Source organism: Mizuhopecten yessoensis, unplaced genomic scaffold (assembly GCF_002113885.1).
Source record: "Mizuhopecten yessoensis strain PY_sf001 unplaced genomic scaffold, ASM211388v2 scaffold8813, whole genome shotgun sequence".
NCBI lineage: Eukaryota > Metazoa > Mollusca > Bivalvia > Pectinida > Pectinidae > Mizuhopecten > Mizuhopecten yessoensis.
Window position 1 is genome coordinate 5,578 of NW_018407734.1, and position 24,098 is coordinate 29,675.

General features: G+C 36.3%; 2 protein-coding genes across 2 annotated transcripts; both read right to left on the minus strand.

The window, feature by feature from the left end:
- Positions 1 to 220: 220 nt before the first annotated feature.
- LOC110456647 (cell division protein ZipA-like) lies at positions 221 to 2,334 on the minus strand. Its single transcript, XM_021507499.1, has 2 exons — positions 2,212 to 2,334; positions 221 to 695 (listed from the first exon to the last, which is right to left on the minus strand). Exons 1-2 carry the CDS (start codon positions 2,291 to 2,293, stop codon positions 430 to 432), a joined length of 348 nt encoding a protein of 115 aa, XP_021363174.1. The 5' UTR covers positions 2,294 to 2,334; the 3' UTR covers positions 221 to 429.
- An 8,948-nt stretch (positions 2,335 to 11,282) lies between these two features.
- On the minus strand, positions 11,283 to 15,916 carry LOC110456653. The gene is made up of 4 exons (XM_021507512.1): positions 15,738 to 15,916; positions 12,950 to 13,088; positions 12,327 to 12,505; positions 11,283 to 11,636 (listed from the first exon to the last, which is right to left on the minus strand). The coding sequence occupies exons 1-4, from the start codon at positions 15,790 to 15,792 to the stop codon at positions 11,509 to 11,511; spliced, it is 501 nt and encodes a 166-aa protein (XP_021363187.1). The 5' UTR covers positions 15,793 to 15,916; the 3' UTR covers positions 11,283 to 11,508.
- Positions 15,917 to 24,098: the final 8,182 nt, after the last annotated feature.

Below are 24,098 nucleotides of genomic sequence, written 5' to 3' on the forward strand. Positions count from 1 at the left end.
AGCCTGGCATGGCCGTAATGTCCATATGGTGCAAATATGTACTTTGTTTAGTTTTCAGTGTCTGCTAATTAAATTTTGAAAAAAAACACATTGAAGTGTTTCCTGACTTTGTTTTTCTAGTGATTGTTTTGCACACAAAGAAGAAAAACACCCACATTTTTTTACATTTATTTATTTTTTTAGCAATAATAGTTATATTGTATGATATAACGTACTCGGTATGGCTAAGCACAATCTCTCAAATTCTGAAAATAACTTTTAAATAGATTAATGATAAATGTATTTATTCTTCAAAAATAAACCGTTAAAATAATTGAAACTAAGTTGTACAACTAATGTCGATCTTAGAACGGCGGTGTCTATATAGATGCTTGGTCTTGTTCATATGAGCCGTGTTAAGATGTCAGCTTGTGGTGTGCTAGTATCCTACTACTGCTGTATTTGGGTAGTAGTTGGAGGTTGGGAAGGCTGAGGGTACGCCGAGCTTTGTCCGGGTATCTCGTGTGTAGTCGCAGGTTGGGGAGGCTGAGGGTACGCCGAGCTTTGTCCGGGTATTTGGTGTGTAGTCGGAGAAGGATGGTAATCCACTGCTTGGCCAGAGAGTACGTACACCGGTTGTTGTTGTTGTTGTTGTTGAGTTGGAGGACACGCCGGTCCTGGTTGGGGGGTAGATGGTTGGATTGCTATCCTGTTTCCTAATTAAGAGAAAGGGGGGAAGGTTACTCCTTTAATTCTGAAATTCATAATCAATGTTTCAAAATGTTTTTGAATATTGGTCAAGTTATCAGGATATCAGCTAACTTTATATTTTAGTCAGACAGCTTACTTTATACTGTAGTCGGTACAGCTTACTTTACACTCTAGTCAGTACAGGTTAATTACTATTGTAGTCAGTATATATATGTATGGTCAGTTCAGCTTACTTTATACTGTAGTCAGTACTGCTGTACTGACCACATATTATATGTACTGACTACAGTATTAAATAATCAGTACTAACCACAGATTATATGTACTGACTACAGTATAAAGTAAGCTATACAGACTACAGATTATATGTACTGACTACAGTATAAAGTAAGCTGTACTGACTACAGTATAAAGTAAGCTGTACTGACCACATATTATATGTACTGACTACAGTATAAAGTAAGCTGTACTAACCGCAGATTATATGTACAGAAAACAGTATAAAGTAAGCTGTACTGACTACAGTATAAAGTAAGCTGTACTGACCACATATTATATGTAAAGACTACAGTGTAAAGTAAGCTATACAGACCAAAGTATCAAGTAAGCTATACAGACAAAAATATAAAGTAAACTGTACTGACTACAGTATAAAGTAAGCTGTATTGACCATATATTATATATACTGACTATAGTATAATGTAAGCTATATTGTCTACAGTATAAAGTAAAATATACAGACTACAGTAGAAAGTAAGCTGTACTGACTACAGTAGAAAGTAAGCTGTACTGACTACAGTAGAAATAAGCTGTACTGACAACAGTATAAAGTAAGCTGTACAGACTACAGTATAAAATAAGCTGTACTGACTACAGTATGAAGTAAGCTATACAGACTACAGTATAAAATAAGCTGTACTGATTACAGTACAAAGTAAGCTATACCTGCTACAGTATAAAGTAAGTTCTACTGACCACAGGTTATATATACTGACTAAAGTATAAAGTAAGTTATACAGACTACAGTATAAATTAAGTTCTACTGACCACAGGTTATATGTACTGACTTAAGTATAAAGTAAGCTATACTGACCACAGGTTATATGTACTAACTAAAGTATAAAGTAAGTTATACAGACTACAGTATAAATTAAGTTCTACTGACCACAGGATATATATTCTGACTACAGTATACAGTAGGCTGTACCGACCACATATTTTTTGTACTGACTAAAGTATAAATTAAGCTACACAGCCTACAGTATAAAGTAAGTTATACTGACTACAGTATAGGTAATCAGGACTGACTACAGTATAAAGTAAGCTACATGTATACAGACTACAGTATAAAGAAGGCTGTACTGACCACAGATTATATAAACTGACTACAGTATAAAGTAAGATTTACTGACCACAGTATAAAGGAAGCTTTACTGACTTAAGTATAAAGTAAGCTTTACTGACCCCAGTATAAAGTAAGCTGTACTGACAACAGATTATGTATTCTAAATGCACACTGACCTGAAGAGTACAGAATATGTCCACCACTTGGCCCCTTCCTCTTACAGAGAAAGCACACAAGCACGATCAGTGATATGAGCATGCCGAGACCAACCAACGATCCGACCGTTATACCAACTATTATTCCAACGGTACCTTCCCTGTAATGGAGAAACACGTTTTTCTGTGTTAATTGTCATGTATACATGAAAGAAGATTTGGGCGATCTTAGTTTCAAACTACAATAATAATAATAATGATGGTTATAATATCGACATTTTATATAACGTCCCATCTAGCTAGATTAAGCCACTCTAACGCGCTTTACACTTACATAGAAATATAATTCATACAATCAGTAACCACTAGACCTATGCCACCTGATTTTTTTTTATGAGACTTGAAGATGGAGTAACGAGTAACACTGACTGTCGAGAATGGATTTGACCATATTGTACATGTAACAGCCATTGGGATTGTTTTTTTGACTTTTTAATTTTCTTTAGTTTTATATTTTTAATAATATTAACAAGCTGATCCATATAGTATTTCATATAATATCAATGGAACTGATCTTTCAATAACAGATAAATAACTTACATGTAATTATAAAGCACAATTAATTAAAATTTCACAACACGCTTATTAGTATACATCTAAGTCATTTACCGAGGAAACCAAATATGTAAGTATTTATTAGTACCTTACATATGTATAAGTGATAAACATAAAACATTTTTAAAGAATCAATGGGGTTTTAGAAATAAAATAGTATTATTGTTTATTTGAGCAATGCCCTCAATAAGTATTCGGGAATCAGTTTCATAACGGTTCTCTTACCTACAAAAGGTTCTTATGTTTCTTTGCATATGGTAGCGTTATTGGAGTTGAAGAGAAATCTAGTTAATTCAAAATGCTTTACCATATACAAGATGATTTTAAATCAAGGAATTTCCTTAATTAAGGAATGTTCATAAAACTTGTGGCTATTAGAATGGTACCCGAATACGTCACAGTATGCAGATGGTATGTATATACATGTGGCATTCCTGTAGATAGTTATAAAAAGCATGCCAGGCATTCAAACACGGTAAGGCACATAACGAAACAATTTCTGAAATGAAAAGGATTAATACATTTGTATGTATGTATTTTGTTTTCAATTCAATTCAATTTATTGACTGTAGGCCTTACGGCCCATGAGTACAGTTAACATATTATATACAATAAATAATAGGAATGTGTAAACAGCAAGACAAAAGTGGAGTACGAGCTCTTATCTTATTTGTTTCAAAAATAAATTTGCCGAGAAGGCTTAATTCCTTATTGTTATTGACACACAATAACTGTATTAATTTAAACATTGAAGGTTTTTGCCAACAGTATTTTTTGATATATCACATTTCGATACAAAATGATATTCGTCTTCTACTTCAGAAGTCGACCTACAAATTGCACAATATCTCCTATTCCGCTCGATATTTCTATAACGACCGGTTTCAATTTCCAAAGAATGTGTAGACATACGAAGTTTTGTTAAACATATTCTATATTTCTAAGGCATGTACTTAGTTAAATAAAACTGAATGGACAAATAGTTTACAATATGCTTAAATAAAAAAAGTATTTCGAGGAATTCTCTAATATCTCTAATAAACCCCTCCAATATTGTTGAGCTTGGTCAAAAATTCTTCGACGTATACAAGGTAAAATAGATTTAGCATTCGATGGTGATTGGCTAAGCCATACTTCACCGAAACCAAGAGTATATAGCAACTCCTTTATATAGTGTACCCAATTGAAGCATACACCGGTGTTTTTCTTTAATAAAAACTCATATACAGTTACAAAATACAATTTTTATGTCGAGCAGTTTAAATATTTAATTATTCTATACCTTCTTGTATATTCTAGAGGGAAACGACCAAGTTCCCAGTAATTGTACTGGGGGCTTATCTATTCGACTCTCATATATATAGGTCAATCTGTGCAGGTGCCGCCTCAGCCTTCACCATCTAGGATGATACCAGTAGGTTTTCCCTGTCTTCAATTTAGGAATATTTCTTTTCTCATAGTTTCCTTTCATTTGAGTAATTTCTTTAATTTCAAATATTTGTTTTAATATTTTCAGTTTCCTATTTCTTTTATTTTCGGAATTTAATTGATTACTTTTCAGACTTTCAACATTTCAAAATAAATCGTTCATTAGTGCTTAATACAGTGTACGTGCTAGAACATTTCAGCCTTCATCATATACAAAATACAAATGTATGTATGTTCCCTCGATCAATCAATATTTTTTCTTAATTTTGTAAAATGAATATACAGAGTTAAATAATCTTTAATCCTTACTTTGAAAGCAAAATCAGATGATATAGGAATATATAGGGACTATGTATTTATCACAGATACAGGAATTTTTTACTGTATTTTCAACCGTTTTCTTTATTCTTATATATTCGTATTTTTTTCTTCACAATGCAAGGCGACACTTTTCGGTGTTTTGAAGATTCTACATATTAAGTTTGTTAAAAAATATCGAAGCAAACATTTTCTAAGAAAGTGTGTAGTATGAAACACAGGTAATCTCAGGTGAATATTTATGTGAAAATACAGCCTTTATATAAAACAATATATTATTGACTTGCCATTGTTTCATAAAACAACACCTGCCTGTTGTTGGTAAATATGTTGGCACTCAGAGAACACTCCCAGGCCAGCAATAGCTCTACGCAAGGCTATCCTCTCAGTGTAACAGTCTGCCTTAGGTATTTTTGTCCTAGGTATTGTTTCGTCTCACCTAGCATACATTTGGTATTTTCATATATACAGGTAAGGTGTTGGATGTATGATAGGTGAGATTTGGTGTCAGTTAGAGAACAAAAGGATTTAATTACAGATAAACTATAGTCTGTACTATAAAGTGTCTTACCGTATAAATGCATACATAGGGAAACAGGACAGCACTTATCGTTGTTGTTAAATTCTATTTATTCAGGATATTTCCATTTCATATATCAAACTCTTCATCATAAGATAATATCCATTTTTTCCGCCTCATGCTATACACTTCCTCAAAATACTACTTTTCATTTTTCACTTTAAGTACTAGACTTCATCATTTTCCGATTCAGTTGAAGGGTTTCAAGAAATGTTTATTATTTTTGAAAATCATTTTAAGCAGTGAAATTTAGATGCAAATTTAGACAAAACAAGAATTATATTTTTTCATAAGGGAGGAAGAATTTATAACTATGAAAATATAGTATTACAAGTATAAAGGTAGCATAGCAGAATGTGAAGAAAGATTCCCTTATAGGGGTCTAACTTTAAGCTCAAGTAATAAATTCAATAACATACAAAAACAATTGGCAACTCAAGGGCGTAACTCTACCTTTGTATCTTTGTATCATTCTCTAAATGCTCAAATTTGCAATTAAAGATTTAAACCATGCTCCATCTTTTTGATACCGTACTTGTTATGGAAGTAAAGTCTGGAGTTCATGTATGTATGTACACTGTATGTAGAAAAAAGTTCATCTGAGCTTTTGCAAGAAATTATAAAATGTGAAAAAAGTTATCAAATTATAATATGATATACTGTGAATTTTGTCGCTTCCCCTTGGAGGTAATCAGCAACCGGTTTAAAAGTATAAAATATTAGGTGGATATTCATTTAGTGAAATCTTTATTGTATCAAACAAGTATGGGTTTTAGTAAACTTCTGTGGTGATAGAAATGTTTTTATTGGTTAAAACTGTAAGGGTTGGTATTTATAAACCTTATGTTTTTTGTAGTTATGTGGTTGAATCCCTAGTGTTAGTAACCAAATAATTAGAGATACAATTATTGATCAAGGTGAACAGTCTTCGATAGATAGTTCATCAAGTTGTTTTCATGTAATAATAATAATAATAATTCGAGGTTCTTATATACGGCTTTATCACAACCTAGTTCGTAGGTCGTCTCAAAGTGGTTCACAAATTATTAACCGTGGTACGTATACCTTTCTCAACTCCCTGGGGAGCATACAGCTGGAGCTGCCATTTCGGCGCTCACAGCTAGTATTCTACAATTGTTGCACTGCCTAACCCCGTACACATTTACAGCTGAGTAGACTGGAACAAGCGGAGTAAAGTATCTTGCTCAAAGATGCTTTACTCCACTGTGCCGTGCCGTGACTCGAACCCGGAACCCTTCGGTCTCGAGCCCGGCGTCCTACCACTAGACCACCGTGCCTCCTTTAACAACTTTTGGTACATTTTTTTCTCTTCAACATTACACAAAAAATATAGAATATGTCTGACCAGATTAAGTGCTTCTTAACATTCATTGGCACTGTGAGATATAAAAATGTTATAAGAGAACTAAATGGCATCGGAAGGAATGCAACTCCACATACATAACAGATGAATTTCACTTTCTAAAAATATGTGATAAATTTCAAAATCCTAGAGCACGGTTTATTGACAAAAACATTATTGGAAAACTCTGTTAACGCTATTCATTTGTTAAGTATCCAATATAGTAAACAGCTTTGTATGTTAGGAAAATTATCCTTAAATTAAGCTATCAGAACCCCCTAACTAATTATCTTGTATATAATGATCATCGATCATCTCAGGTATCATGTATTTACTGATGGGCCCACGGCTCAAAGTTAGAATAAATCTTATCAATATTGACATTTGCGATGTAATAAAAAGTGAAGATTATAATAACATTTTTTAGACTATAACCAATTTGTTATTAGGTGTGAAAATAGAAATGTATGCTAGGTGAGACTAGGTATTTTAGAAATGTTTGCTAGGCGAGACTAAACCAAACATACACACACAAACACACATATATGTATCACCTGCAGGCAACAAGAGTTATAAAGCAGTTTTTAAACAGTCAGATTCAGTGATCATTTGTCAAAAGTTGATACTTCTTTAGTCAAACGCATTGTTATACATGCATCTTGTCAAATGCACACAAATTCCACACATAATTGTGTTGCAGGAAAATTTGACCGAATTAAGTGACAAAAGATGTTCAAGTGGCGAGTGAACTATTTGACTGCTTGATGTATCATGTAACCTGTGACATCAAAACTACTTACCCACGGTTGTGACTATAATAGCAGTATTGATAACCATTATAATAGTCGCAGTCCGCTTCAGCTTCTTAAATAACAGACACACAGTATATTAGACAAGCAGTTATCGATCAATGTATACCAAATGTTATGAAATCAAAATCTTCTTAAGCTCGAATTTATCAATTGTATGATAGTCTATTTTCAAAATTGGATCGAAATTTTGTCATTTATACTATTTACGTACTGTTCACATCACTTATAAAGGAAATATAGTTTGGGCATTAAGTTAGGAGAAAATCATCTCAGAGCGTATATAAAACAGAGGAATCGTCGTAAATGATAATAAACTGGGAAGCCGTCTTTAAGGATAATGTAAGAGGAATAAACATCAAGGATAATATAGAAGGTATATCATAAAAGATAACAGAGAAGGATTTTTAGAGAATAATAGAGAAGGTTTTTGTTAGAGGATAATGGAGAAGGTTAATAATATATGATAAAGAAAAAGGTTTATCTTAGATGATAAAATAGAAGGTTAATCTAGAAGATAATAGAGAAGGTTTATCTTAGAGGATACTAAAGAAGGTAAATGATATATGCTAAACGAGAAAGTTTATATTAGAGCATAAAAGAGAAGGTTTATCTTAGATCATAAAAGAGAAGGTTTATCTTAGAGGATAATAGAGTAGGTTTATCTAAGATCATAAAATAGTAGGTTAATCTAGAAGATAAAAGAGTAGGTTTATCTTAGAGGATACTAAAGAAGCTAAATGATAGATGCTAAAAGAGAAGGTTTATCTTAGAGCATAAAAGAGAAGGTGTATCTTAGATGATTATAGAGAAGGTTTATCTTAGAGCATAAAAGAGAAGGTTTATCTTAAAGGAAAATAGAGTAGGTTTATTTTAGATGATTATAGAGAAGGTTTATCTTAGAGGATATAAGAGAAGGTGTATTTAAGAGAATAATAGAGAAGGTTTATTTTAAAGGATAATAGGTAAGGTTTATTTTAGAGGAAAAGAGAAAATGTTTATGTCAGAGGATTATAAAGTAGGTTTATCTTAGAGGATAATAAAGTAGGTTTATCTTAGATGATTATAGAGAAGGTTTATCATACAGGTTAATAGAGAAGGTTTGTTTTAGATGATAACAAAAAGGTTTTTCTTCGAGGATAATAGAGCAGGTTTATAAAAGAAAATAAAAGAGGAGGTTTATTTTCGAGAATAATAGGAAAGGTTTATTTTAGAGGTTGAGAGGGTAGGTAAATGTTAGAGGATAATAAAGGAGGTTTATTTCAGAGGATAATAGAAAAGGTATATTTTAGAGGATAAATTGAGAAAGTAAATGTTAGAGAATAGGAGAGAGGGTTTATCTTGGAGGATAATAGAGAAGGTTTATTTTAGACGATAAGAAAGAAAGTTAATGCTAGAGGATACTCGAGAGGGTTTATCTTGGAGGATAATAGAGAAGATTCATTTTAGAGGATACGAGAGAATGTTTATCTAAGAGGATAATAGAGACTATTTATATTAGAGTAATAAAGAATGTTTATATTAGAGGATAAAAGAGATTGCTTATCTTAGATGATAGCCATCTCTATTATGTTAATTAGTCTTCTCTCTTATCCTCTATAATAAACCATCTCCATTATCCTCTAAAATAAACCTTCTCTATTATCTTCTAAAATAAACCATCTCCGTTATCCTCTTAAATGAACCTTTCTTTATTATCCTCTAAAATAAATCTTCTCTATTATCCTCTGAAACAAACCTTCTATATTATCCTCTTAACAATAGATGATAAAAGATAAGGTTTATCTTACAAGATAATAGAGAAGGTTTATTGTAGAGGATAATAGAGAAAGTCTATTTTAGAGAATAATAGAAACGGTTAAGGTTAGAGGATAGTTGAGAAGGTTAATGTTAGAGGATAAAAGGATCATAAGAATTGACAAAAAATCATTTTCTCTTGGTATTTGTTTCCAAACAATCCCCAATCTATCGGAATGCTTTGATTATCATATATGCATATTTGCATAACCATTGTATGAAAGTTTCAACGAATTCCACTGGTTAATTGAGAAAGGGTTGAGCCACCTTATGGACCAAGAAAGAGAACTGATCGTGGAGAATATATAAAGAATGGTTGCCTTAAATGATACCAAACATTGGAAGATACTAAATGTATTGTATGAAAAAAATGAGAAAAACCCCAACAACAACATCACCAACGAACGAATGCCAATATGTACACAAAACAACAAATCGAACAAAGGTCAAACAATGGCAAATAATTATATGAATTAAGTAACGATTTAATCTTGAAAAAAAAGACTCAGAACCAGGAAAGTGATAGAAAACCAAACGGCAAACGGTTTAGCATTTTCAAAGGCAAATTCACTTCGCACAAGAATATCGAATACTTCCATATGAGACTATGACTATCAGCTGCCAGGAAGTTCTCACGAAAATAGAAAACAAGCGTTCCAATCCAACGTCAATGTAATGAAGAAACTAGGCAATACGGAAGTGTGAACAAGACAAGTATTCAAACTTACAATCAAATGATAGAATTGAAGGAAAGGTAGACCAGATGTTCCGTGATGGACAGCGTCATCTGTTTCATCGACCACATCCGCCAAGCAAATATAGGTCAATTTCAAGTAATGTAGTAATGTCACGTACTCAAAGTAGGACCAGGAAAGTGATGAAACGAAACCAAAGGGCACATAAATGAACATTATTTATCTCACAAGGAAAATCCACTTTAGTAAAGGTACGACTCTGCAACTTGGTACACACTAGTTAAGGATGTCTTTGTAAATTTCTTTCTTTATCAGATGTTAATAGATTTGTGTATAACGCACATCACAGTCTTTGTACATTTGATATAAATAAGATGATTCGCACTGTGTGATACGTGTATTTTACATTTTGTTTTTAAAACATCTTTTTGTTGTCACAATGAGTCATGTTCTTTGTACACCTTATGTGAATATAACAATAATGTTGTCAAACATAAAAATATGTATACTTACGTAAGACTCCAAGTAGTAGACATAACAAAACTAAAACACAACCAGAGGACGCCATATCGGAGTCGGGTTAAATGTTTCTTATCGTGAATTTAAAACTTCTATTTTGTATATCAAACATTTGAGTCTTGGCCAACCCAGGTACACTGACTTATCAGGGTGGTTAATAGTATACAGTGTGGAGAGGTCATGCATAGTTGTGTTTGACTAATCTATTTCCAGAGTTTCACATATTCGTGTTTTATCTTAATGTACCTTGATATTATTCTTTCTTTAGAAAGCTTTGTAGCCTCTGAAGCGTTGACAACGTCGTTGAAAAATATATAAAATACTTAAAAATCCGTCTATCTTTGAATGCAACAATAGCACACATTTTATATGTTAGTTATTTTGTGCCACCATGATCAGATAACATGGTACCCATAGTTCCCTCTTCTATTGATAATCGTCGAGATATTAATGATGGTCACTTACAAAACATGAGGTTGGGTTCTAACAGTTAATGTTTAAATGTGTTTCAGAAAGTGGAAAGTTCACATGTGTGTCGGACTTGAAACCAGAGTACTGTATTAAATAATAAATCAATGAATATACATGTACACTATTTGATATATAGCGCCCTATCTAGCTAGAATAAGACCACCTAAAGCGCTTTACAATACATAGATAAACAATTAATACAATTAATATCAATCAAATATATATTAAATAATACATTAATCACATTAATTTCGAGGAAATTGCAGGAGCTGCATTTTCGGGGGATAAGGACAAGTTCTATGTCACCTGGCTGATATCTCCCCATGTGTGTATGCCGGCGTGTGGGCTGGAGATATATTGTGTATAAAGAATGTTTGGTATTAAACATTGTGGTTATTAATGTACACACTATTATGTAACATGTTATTTCTATAGAACGACGAGAAATACATCTACCGTGTGTAAGTGAGAACAACAACAAAAAAGCATTATGCATTCGGACAATAACACTTTAATAGTAATGATATACAAAGAAGTTGTAATGACACATTACTGTTTCACTGAACACACAGAGACAGAACAGCTACAAACATGTGATCAGTTTCGATATGCCTGTGCATTAAATTACAGAATGGAAATTTATATTCTAAAACATAAACATAGTTCTGTTTGTATATCACACATGGACGCTTCAGTGCTATCCTGTTATGTACAGTTGTACCTCTATTTGACAGAATAAGGTGGAGGCTGTACAAATTGACCAGAGAACGCCAAGGTAGTCGAAGTTTGGGCAGATCCTTGTTGGGGATATGCTGTTCCTGAGTTGGTTTGGAAGCTGGACGTCACGTACCCTGAAGGAAGGAACACAATAGAGGCGTTGTTACCTCAAATATAGTGATAATATATATATTATAACGTTTAATATTTAACATAAAACTACATCATGATAATATTGTTATAGAAAATAGATCATCAGTAACGTACACCGTTATTAAGATTGTTATACCTAACAGTATACATTGCATAAACACGTTTAACGTTAAGGAAACATTAAGTGGAATGTTAATGAATCCAGTGACCGACCGTAGAAACAAGTTCCGGTATAAATAATACATTAAGAAAGACGACATGTCTAAAGCTATTCGATATTTTGTACTGAAACAGTCACGTGACAGGGATACAAACCAACATTGTCAAAATAGAGAAGGGACAAGAATATCCGGAAGTTTATTTTTATATCAAAAATGTGAATGTATACTTATTGTCAATATATATTTATGACAAATACTGATACTTGATCGAACATTTTGAACAGTATGTACATTATTTAAAGGCGATTCTAGACACCCATGTACATTGTATGTATATATAAGTTTATGTCATAAAATGTTGAAACTAAAAAAAAGAAAATCATTGCTTGACAGCAATTAATGTAGAAGATACCATGCACGTATCGAAGTAAGAGTGGGTTCCGAATGCTACAAAGTAAGTGACTAGTGGTGGGTAGGAGAAAACAATCGTTTCGTGTGAGACGGTTATACCTTCCATGTTGCTTGTATTCACTATAGCCACCGTGGGTTGTGCCGAGTTGTGATGAATAATTCGTGCACCTCTTGTTCCACTCTTGTTACATGCAGCACACAGACATACGACCATAGCTATGAACAAGCCCATACCCACTATACACCCGACCACCGTACCTGCGACGGTACCGCCATCCCTACAATACCAAACCAAACATGGACTATTTTGTACATGATAGTATTATATAGAATCCCTTAACATAAAGGTCGTTCAGCATCGTTTGTTTTGCAAGCCTGAAGGGTTTATCATATCACATATTTGAAATATTTCTTATAATATAAAAATATATATGAACAAGAGTTTCGCTTATGGGATATGTTACGAATGCGTCGTCATCGACACCACTATCGTAGCACTGTGCATGGTCACAACAGTCCCGCTTGTCTACAACCTGACCTGTCTGTTACGGGGACGGTAATCCCCATGCTAAGACTCTGGGTAATACCGACGTTAAACGTCCTATGGTCGCATTTTTATCATATTGTTTATTACTTGAAATCGCCTTAACATATTCGATTGTGTCGCTGTGACAGTTACTGTACGTGTACTTATAATGACATTACAAATACATGGTACTTACATGCCCCCGTAGTAGAAGTCATCGTCTATACAACAGTACCTGTTGTACCGTCTCCCACAACAGTGATAGCCAGACGAACAGTGTTTGTTAACAGAACCGTACGTGTTGCAACTGGTCCCGTGGACAGGAATCGCCGCACCTTTGTTTCCATGGGCAACAAAAGTAATAATTGTAGTCCCCATTTAAATCCATTTTAATGAAGTTTTCTTCAATTACATTATGTAGAGAACTAGAACATTTGAGAACTAGTTCTTCCGAAAAAGAACATATTTGGGTTGATAATTGTTCCAATATAATTATTTGCTATTATAGGTGTTTTTATATGTAAGGATTGACCTTCATTTTGACGGTATACGGTAGTATGGACGCAGTTGACAAACGACCATATTCTATGTTGTACGTTAGCGCTCCATAAAGAATATGTTCGTTGCCGACCTTCAAAAAGAAGGTCAATCCTTATACATGTATACATGTATAAAATCATAAGATAATAAATAACCACATTTTATGGTAAATTGGTATATGTGACTGATCCTACTTCTATAGTTTGTTTTGCCTTTTCTACTATGTCTTTATCTCCGTGTTACAAAAAAAAGCGTACATAAAGAAAAGCTTTACACGGGACTTTTCAATGGAGTAAATCATTAAACAGATGATATTTCACCATTTGTTTCCATATGTTTTTGGAGAAAATCATCTTGTAGTTATAGTTCTCTCTAATCAACACGCACACTTATAGAACTGTTTGTTAACGAAAGGAATCGCAACAATGGTATAGCTATTGACATTTTTCTAAATGTGTTAAGAAATGAAAAAGATGACAATATAAACTGAACACACTGATTGTGGTATCTTAATGAACTTTTTATTGGCTGCAGATTTCTTTCATCCTAATGAGTTGCACGTGGGTGCCAGTCATTCAGAGTTGGTATAAACATATTTGCATTTGCCTTGACCTTAATTACATTTCTCATTTGACATTAATACTGAATTATCAGCATAAATTGAATTAAGTATCAATCCGTAGTTAAAATTAACTAAATTTTAGAATAAAACAGTTCTCCAAATTATATGTTGAAGATTCAAACAAACATCTTTAAGCTGCGATAGGTCAAGTATGATTTCGAAATTGAGGTGTTGTAATTCCAAAATTATATAAACATACCAATTTAAATGGGATACATTTTACTATATCGGCTTGAACGGTGTTAAGATGTGTCTCAATTTACAGCATAATTGTATACAGTTGTAATTATATTCTGTTCATTTTCTGACGTTTCAATACGTTTTAGAAACAAAATCAAAATATATTATCTTGTATGGAAACATTTTTGACGGTTTTTGCTCAATATCGAAAAGAAAAATAGAAGAAAAAACAGCATATAAATGTATCATGCATTGCAATGTTTGCTACAAATCATTTGTTTTGTTTATCCATTGTCTACTTTGAAGAACACACTTTACAGTAAACCCCTGAATTCTGCAGACACCCCATACTCGTATCAAAATGCGTTCTATGCAATGACATATAGAGGTTGTGAAATTTGAATCAAATTGTTTGATCACTAAAAGGTAAATATAGGTTATATAGTAATCACATTATAAGTACTGTTTGTCAGTGTGTGTCCGTTCTGCCGTATTGAAAATCTTGTGTACAATATATTTTATGAACTCGCCGACAAATTCAGTTTATATTAACAACAAAGTATGGTGATATCAAGACACGATTAGATTTTGGAGGTTATCGTTAAAGGTTAAGAGGTCATAGGTAAAGGTTAAGAGGTTATAGGTTACAGGCAATGATCATTTTCGACTACTTACCAAGCAAACAGCTTGTAGAGTATGAATTCATCAATATATTTAGCTCATATTTACACAATGGTATGGTAACATTTAGTCTTGCATCTGATTTGAATTTCGAGGCAATCGGTCAAAATTAAAGGGTCAAATATCCCGCTTCATTACTATCAACCATTTCAATATCTATGTGAACCCCGCTCACCATGTTTTCAATTATATATATATATTCATTTGGGATATACATGTGAAACAATTAATTACAGTAGCCCTTCTCTTGTGTAGAAGCCTGGCTGTATGTTCATATTGCAAGTGATCATTTCGGCTGGTGTTTTATTTTTATTCAGACAGTTATTGTGCATACAAAGGCAATCAAGATTGAAACAGTTTAAGTTTTTTTTTACAGTTTTGTTAACGCCTCAATGGTTTTTTTGCGTGGTCAACATGAGGCCAATTTCTAGTCAGTTATGCATTTCTTGTAATTGTTACAATGAACAATAGATATAAGGTAGACTTTGGCTGTAGAAACGTATGTTTTCTAGTTCGTTATCTAGCAGCATAGATCAAGAAAGGAATGTGCACCTGTACAATATGAACTGAAATGCATTTTGTTTGTTAAAAAATCAATAAACCGAGGTGTACTAGGTATAAAGTTCCCTGTGATAAAGGTAAAAATTCACCAATGATCGATTGTTCATATATCTTTTAAAACTAATCAACAAGTAGCAAACACTATATAGTTGTCTGGTTATACTACATACAATTGAAAATAAATGGGAAATATCTTTTCTATAAAAGCATGATACATTAATTAGATAAATAAATAACGCAATTTAATATAAACAAAATCAGCTAAATAAGATTAACTTCGCCATCTCAAATGTTTCTTTTAACATTATTGAAAATTACGCTTTAGTAAAGTTTAATATTCGAACAATGCAGAAATGATTGTATGCATAGTATAAGTGACATAAGATGATAAAATACTCACCCAATAGGTAGAATATGAGGAACAGTAACTTTTCGGGATATTCAGGACGAACCATTGTTGTTTATAAGCACTTCCTGAATGTTTGTCTTATCTACAGGTAGGTATTCGGTACAATGTAGTCGTCTTTACCGCGGTTACATGTATTCCCTCAATGACGAAGGTATGTATAAAGCAAGTCATAGGTAGAAACATGTCCATGCATCATAGGTGTGGTTTTATGATAAGAGACATTTTATGCATTAAAAGTATGATACAATATCCTTTTCTTATTCGAACTTATCTTATCCAAGCCATTTTATTGTGATTGAACAGAAGATATAAAGTTAAGAGATACAAAAATATCAACAGTTATGTATGTTATCATAGTGTAATATCCATCGATGCGATTTCATTATGATCTATGATAAAACACGTATTCGTTATGTTTGAGATCATCGATGAACTATCTATATACGTCTCTAGATATAACGGGAGATAAAATGAATCCAGCCACCTTGGTTAAACGAAATTCTCAGGGATCAAAAGATCTACGTTTTAACAATATTGTTTATTAACAATGATTTGTTGTTTATTTTGGTGGCCCTCCAGACATTATCGTGAGCGGAATATTTCCATTTCTGAACGATATGTTATTATACCAACAACGAGTCGAGGTCTTGTGCTTGTGTGCTGAAGACGAAAGATAAATATTTTACTATTATTTTACCATTAACAACTTATCGATTTACATGTACATATTCAGGATTGAATGTGTTCGCCAACAAGATTTCGCTATAAGGAGCTGCATGCATGACCATTGGGCCGACATAAATTCATTTGAGTTCAAATAGAAAAAAGTATCGGCAGCACACGCAAATGAGGAGATATTAGCCAGGTGGCATAGGCCTAGTACAATGAATGTGGTTACATTGTAATGTCTGATAAGGCACTCCTACGAATCCTTCAAATATTTTTATATAAGGATATATTGTATTGATTGTACATCTAAGGACAGAAAAGCGCCTTTAAGTGGCATGCTATAACCAGGCACATGTAGAGCGCGATATCAAATATGTATTTTGAAACCGTTGTACATCACATGAGATAAAATAGCAAAATCGAATATTAAGTCGTATGTCAGATAGTTTGCTTGTTTATCTAATGGAATCTAAAGAGAAACCTAGCGAGAAACACAACGAATGTAATGTCATGTGCCCAGGAGGTCATAAACATACTGAAGACATATACTAAAAGCTAATATTATAGAAATGTTGAAAGTCAAAATTTATTTCTTAATTGGTTATACAAACTGAACCTTATGATAATGTAATGACGATTTGCGTTGTTAGTCATTTTTTTTTATTTCAATACTGTAATCTATAGGATTCTTAAATGTATCATTGCTAATCACAAGAAAACGACAACAAGAAGTGGGGATATATCAAAAAGGATTTATTAGATAAACTACATCTCCTTCATGCCTCCACACACGCATCGACCCGAAAAAAGAGCGAAAGCTGATCCGTTCTTTTAAGCAGTATCATGTGAATATTTTAGTAGTCAGTTGTGCCAAGGAAAAAAGTATGGGGTTCTGTGTTATTTTTAATTTCATGTTTTCGAGGATCAGCGAATTAATTATCGAAATTCGTCCTATTCAACGACAACAAAACATTACCATATATCTGAATATTATGTATGGATTGAGCAAGTTTTGTTTGTTTGTTCGGAGTTTAACGTCAGCGCAATAGGTAAGGTCATATTAAGATGGGATTAAGAAGGTATTTAGGCTCCTCCAATCCATAAGAGCACATAAAGCATACCGACTAGATATCTTACACGTAAAACTCCATCGAAATACTAATACACCATTGATCTATTCTTTCCTGCAATTCAACAAAGCGGTAGATTTCATCGGCTATAAATGTTTATCCTGCTAGGAGTAGGGTGCTTTATAAAGAAATATTTCAATGTTATATAAGCTTTAATAAAAACCAAACAATCGTTATGATAAAGCGTTAATTAGTTACATGTTCATTGATGATAAAAAAACTAACAAAGGAAACATTAACACTGTTACCTTTGGAAAAGCACTCGGACATTACGTGGGTATTTTCCAGAATGGTTAGCGTAGTCTGCTTTAAAACAACGAGATAAAGTTGCGACAAACCCGTAATACGAATTGAAAACCGATGAAACTTGTGAAAAAAAGAACAAAATTACATTTTACATGGATATCGTTGGAAATGTACAAGGAGAATAAAGACAAAGTTTTCAGGAAGGGTAAGCGATACGACTTCATTATTAGTCAGGTAATGTGATGTCCTAATAGGGATAACAAAACAACAGTACTCATTATCAAGGAGCATTATCAAACATTATTTACCTTTACATTACACAAAGGATCTGAATTTAAAATTAAAGGATTTGACAAGGCTTTTGTTGCCAGTAGCCTCATACGAAAACAAAAACAAGTCGATCTGAGGAGGACGGACAGTTATGCCTACAGTCGTACCACCGAACTCGTGATATTGATGCGTTTCCATGTCCATGTAGTTACTGTGAAACATCAAATTACGTTAGCATGAACAATTGACATCTCATCGCTTTTCAACAAGAGAGAGTTTTTGTGAGTTCGGCGGTGTCGAACTTGCTTCCCCTGTACATGTATATCACAGCAATTTTCTATGGGTTAGAGGTACGGAGACTTTGCAGGCTAATCTTTGTCTAGATTTATATAAGTGCTACTGAATTGACTTGTGTGAAGGGTTGTATTGCCTTGTTAAAAAATTTCGCCCGTTCCATGACTCTGCTTAAATTCGACAACGACAGGTCTCACAATTTTATCTCGATAATGGTCAAGTCATTTTCTTTCTTGACGACAATTACATGTAGCCTGGTTATAGAACAAATATTGCGACTTGACGTTCCAACTTTGGCTAAATTAGAATATTCCACAAGCGCACGTTCTCTCTCTCTCTCTCTCTCTCTCTCTCTCTCTCTCTCTCTCTCTCTCTCTCTCTCAGTATCTGTTTTGGATATAACATAATTGTAACAATATCTAGGAAGCTTAAGCAAAAGCAATGTAAATGTGCAACATGCAGTGTTTAATTTACTTCATTTGGAGATATAATAATTGTTTATACATGTACCGAATCCGTCCTTTATTAGGACAGCACTCTATTCCTCTATTTTTGGATGGGGCGTCTTTGTGGATAATTGGGAATTGTTTTTCCCTGTGATAATATAATGTATGCAAGACCGTTGCTGATTTTCTTTTCGCAATGAATTCGCGTTCATCTACATCACTAATAATTACGTCGTAGTTTGTAAAGATAAGGTTCCTTGCTATGCCGTTTAACAACAACGTTGTTAATTTTCCACAAGCTAACTTTACGACATATCTGTTATAACTTTGTGTGAATGATGAAGCTTGGCATAATTGGAGCACGACTGTAATACTCGTCCATACGTCTGTAGCGGGACTGCGGTTTCCGGTACTATAATACTCGTCCATACGTCTGTAGTGGGACTGCGGTATCCGGTACTGTAATACTGATACATACGTCTGTAGCGGGACTGCGGAATACGGTATTGTAATACTCGTCCATACGTCTGTAGCGGGGTTGTGGAATACGGTACTGTAATAAACGTCCATACGTCTGTAGCGGGGTTGTGGAATACGGTATTGTAATACTCGTCCACACGTCTGTAGCGGGACTGTGGTATCCGGTACTTGAATACTCGTTTATACGTCTGTAGCGGGACTGCGGAATACGGTACTGTAATATTCGTCCCTACGTCTGTAGTGGGACTGCGGAATACGGTACCGTAATACTCGTCCATACGTCTGTAGCGGGGTTGTGGAATACGGTATTGTAATACTCGTCCACACGTCTGTAGCGACACTGCGAAATACGGTATTGTAATACTCGTCCATACGTCTGTAGCGACACTGCGGAATACGGTATTGTAATACTAGTTCATACGTCTGTAGCGACACTGCGGAATACGGTATTATAATACTCGTCCATACATCTGTAGCGGAACTGCGGAATATGGTACTATAATACTCGTCCATACATCTGTAGCGACACTGCAGAATACGGTATTATAATACTCGTCCCTACGTCTGAAGAGGTACTGCGGTATCCGGTACTGTAATACTCGTCCCTACGTCATTAGTGGGACTGCATTAAACGATACTGTAGTACTCGTCCCTACGTCATTAGTGGGACTGCGGTATCCGGTACTGTAATACTTGTCCATACGGCTGTAGCGGGACTGCGGTAACGGGTACTGTAATACTCGTCCATACGTCTGTAGCGGGACTGCGGTACCTGGTACTGTAATACTCGTCCATGCATCTGTAGCGGGACTGCGGACTACGGTACTGTAATACTCGTCCATACGCGTACGTCTGTAGTGGGACTGCGGTATCCGGTACTGTAATACTCGTCGATATGTCTGTAATAGGACTGCGCTATCCGGTATTGTAATACTCGTCCATACGTCCGAAATGGGACTGCGGTATCTTGTACTGAATACTCGTCCATGCATCTGTAGCGGGACTGCGGACTACGGTACTGTAATACTCGTCCATACGTCGGTAGTGGGACTGCTGTATCCGGTACTGTAATACTCGTCGATACGTCTGTAATGGGACTGCGCTATCCGGTATTGTAATACTCGTCCATACGTCCGAAATTGGACTGCGGTATCCTGTACTGCATACTCGTCCATACGTCTGTAGTGGGACTGCGATATATCGATAATGTAATACTCGTCCATACGTCTGTAGCGGGACTGCGGTATCCGGTACTGTAGTCCTCGTCCCTACGTCTACGTGATGAACTTTTCACCAAGATAGTCAACGATTATCCGGTGCATGTGTATGTTGTTCTTGCTAACTCATGTAGGGAGGTGCAAATTGTGACATTCCTCGGCAGTCCATCTGCTTGCCATGAAAGACATATTTGTTAATGAGGACAGCCTGTTCACATCTTTTGCAAGAGATTGTTGTATTTATGCTGAAAAAGTATCCCTTCTTACGTTTAATTAACGACGATAGTCTGCCAGACATGTAAATCATATGCATTCGTATTATATCTGGTTCATCCTGGCAATTTGACAGTCCTGTCGTTACATAAATGTTCCCTTGCTGTTTGATATAGTCCTGTGTATGTCTTTATTTATCGTTGTGTACCTCATAATTATATTGTGTAATCATGCAACTTTTTTTGTTTGATTCCACGGATTTTTCTTTTTCATTTTGCCTTATACTTATGTCTTTTGTGTATCTATTTTTGTAACCCATATATATGTCATTTGTAACTCTTCAAATTTGGAGGAATAAAGATATGAATGAATACTCGTACATACGTCTGTAGCGGGACTGTGGTATCCGGTACTGTAATACTCGTCCTTACGTCTTTAGCGTGACTGCAGTATCCGGTACTGTAGCGGGACTGCGGTATCCGGCACTGTAATACTCGTCCTTACGTCTTTAGCGGGACTGCAGTATCCGGTACTCTAATCCTCGTCCTTACGTCTTTAGCGGGCCTACGGTACTGGGTACTGTAATACTCGTCCCTACGTCTGTAGTGGGACTGCGGAATACGGTACCGTAATACTCGTCCATACGTCTGTAGCGGGACTGCGGTATCCGGTACCGTAATACTCGTCTTTACGTCTTTAGCGGGACTGCGGTATCCGGTACTGTAATACTCGTCCTTACGTCTTTAGCGTGACTGCAGTATCCGGTACTGTAGCGGGACTGCGGTATATCGGGCTGATAATACTCGTCCATGCATCTGTAGCGGTACTGAAGGATACGTCACTGTAATACTCGTCCATACGCCTGTAGCGGGACGGCGGTATCCGGTACTGTAATCCTCGTCCATACGACTGTAGCGGGACAGCGGAATCCGGTACTGTAATACTCGTCCGTACGTCTTTAGCGGGACTGGGGTATCCGGTACTGTAATACTTGTCCATACGTCTGTAGCTAGACTGTGGTATCCGATATTGTAATACTCGTCCATACGCCTGTAGCGGGACGGCGGTATCCGGTACTGTAGTACTCGTCCATACGTCAGTAGTGGGACTGCGGTAACCGGTACTGTAACACTCGTCCTTACGTCTTTAGCGTGACTGCAGTATCCGGTACTGTAGCGGGACTGCGGTATATCGGTATTATGATACTCGTCCATACATCTGTAGCGGAACTGTGGAATATGGTACTATAATACTCGTCCATATGTGGACTGCGGTATCCGGTACCGTGATACTCGTCCTCACGTCTATAGCGGGACTGCGGTTTCCGGTACTGTAATACTCGTTCTTACGTTTCTAGCGGGATTGCGGTATCCGGTACTGTAATGCTCGTCCTTACGTCTATAGCGGGACTGCGGTATCCGGTACTGTAATACTCGTACTTACGTTTCTAGCGGGATTGCGGTATCCGGTACTGTAATACTCGTCCTTACGCCTTTACGTCTTTAGCGGGACTGCGGTATCCGGTACTGCAATACTCGTCCTTACGTCTTTAGCGGGACTGCGGTATCCGGTACTGCAATACTCGTCCTTACGTCTTTAGCGGGATTGCGGTATCCGGTACTTTAATACTCGTCCTTACGTCTGTAGCGGGACTGCGGTATCAGGTACTGTAATACTTGTCCATACGTCTGTAGCTAGACTGCGGTATACGGTACTGTAATACTCGTCCTTATGTCTTTAGCGGGACTGCGGTATCCGGTACTGCAATACTCGTCCTTACGTCTTTAGCGGGAATGCGGTATCCGGTACTTTAATACTCGTCCTTACGTCTGTAGCGGGACTGCGGTATCCGGTACTGTAATACTCGTCCTTACGTCTGTAGCGGGACTGCGATATACGGTACCGTGGTACTCGTCCTTACGTCTTTAGCGGGATTGCGGTATCCAGTACTGTAATACTCGTCCTTACGTCTTTAGCGGGAATGCGGTATCCGGTACTTTAATCCTCGTCCTTACGTCTGTAGCGGGACTGCGGTATCTGGTACCGTGATACTCGTCCTTACGTCTTTAGCGGGATTGCGGTATCCGGTACTTTAATACTCGTCCTTACGTCTGTCGCGGGACTGCGGTATCTGGTACCGTGACACTCGTCCTTACGTCTTTAGCGGGACTGCGGTATCCGGTACTTTAATACTAGTCCTTACGTCTGTAGCGGGACTGCGATATACGGTACCGTGATACTCGTCCTTACGTCTTTAGCGGGATTGCGGTATCCAGTACTGTAATACTCGTCCTTACGTCTTTAGCGGGACTGCAGTATCCGGTAATGTTATACTCGTCCTTACGTCTGTAGCGGGATTGCGGTATCCAGTACTGTAATACTCGTCCTCACGTCTTTTGTGGGAATGCGGTATCCGGTACTGTAATACTCGTCCATACGTCTGTAGTGGGACTGCGGTATCCGGTACTGTAATACTCGTCCATACGTCTGTAGCGGAACTGCGGAGTACGGTACTATAATACTCGTCCATATGTCTGTAGCGGGACTGTGATACATCGACACTGTAATTCTCGTCCATGTCTATAGCCGGACTGCGGAATACGGTACTGTAATACTCGTCCATACTTCTTTAGCGGGACTGCGGTATCCGGTACTGTAATACTCGTTCATACGTCTTTAGCGGGACTGCGGTACCGGGTACTGTAATACTCGTACATATGTCTCTAGTGGGACTGCGGTATCCGGTACTGTAATACTTGTCCATACGTCTGTAGCTAGACTGTGGTATCCGATATTGTAATACTCGTCCATACGTCTGTAGCGGGACTGCGGTATATCGATACTGTAATACTCGTCCATATATCTCTATCGGGGACTGCGGTATCCGGTACTGTAGTACTCGTCCATACGTCAGTAGTGGGACTGCGGTAACCGGTACTGTAACACTCGTCCATACGTCTGTAGCGGGACTGCGGTACCGGGTACTGTAATACTTGGCCATATGTCTCTAGTGGGACTGCGGTATCCGGTACTGTAGTCCTCGTCCAAGGTCTGTAGCGAGCCTGCGGTATCAGTTACTGTAATACTCGTCCATGCATCTGTAGCGGTACTGAAGGATACGTCACTGTAATACTCGTCCATACGTCTTTAGCGGGACTGCGGTATCCGGTACTGTAAAACTAGTCCTTATGTCTGAGCGGGACTGCGGTATCCGGTACCGTGATACTCGTCCTTACGTCTATAGCGGGACTGCGGTACCCGGTACTGTAATACTCGTCCTTACGTTTCTAGCGGGGTTGCGGTATCCGGTACTGTAATACTCGTCCTTACGCCTTTACGTCTTTAGCGGGACTGCGGTATCCGGTACTGTAATACTCGTCCATACGT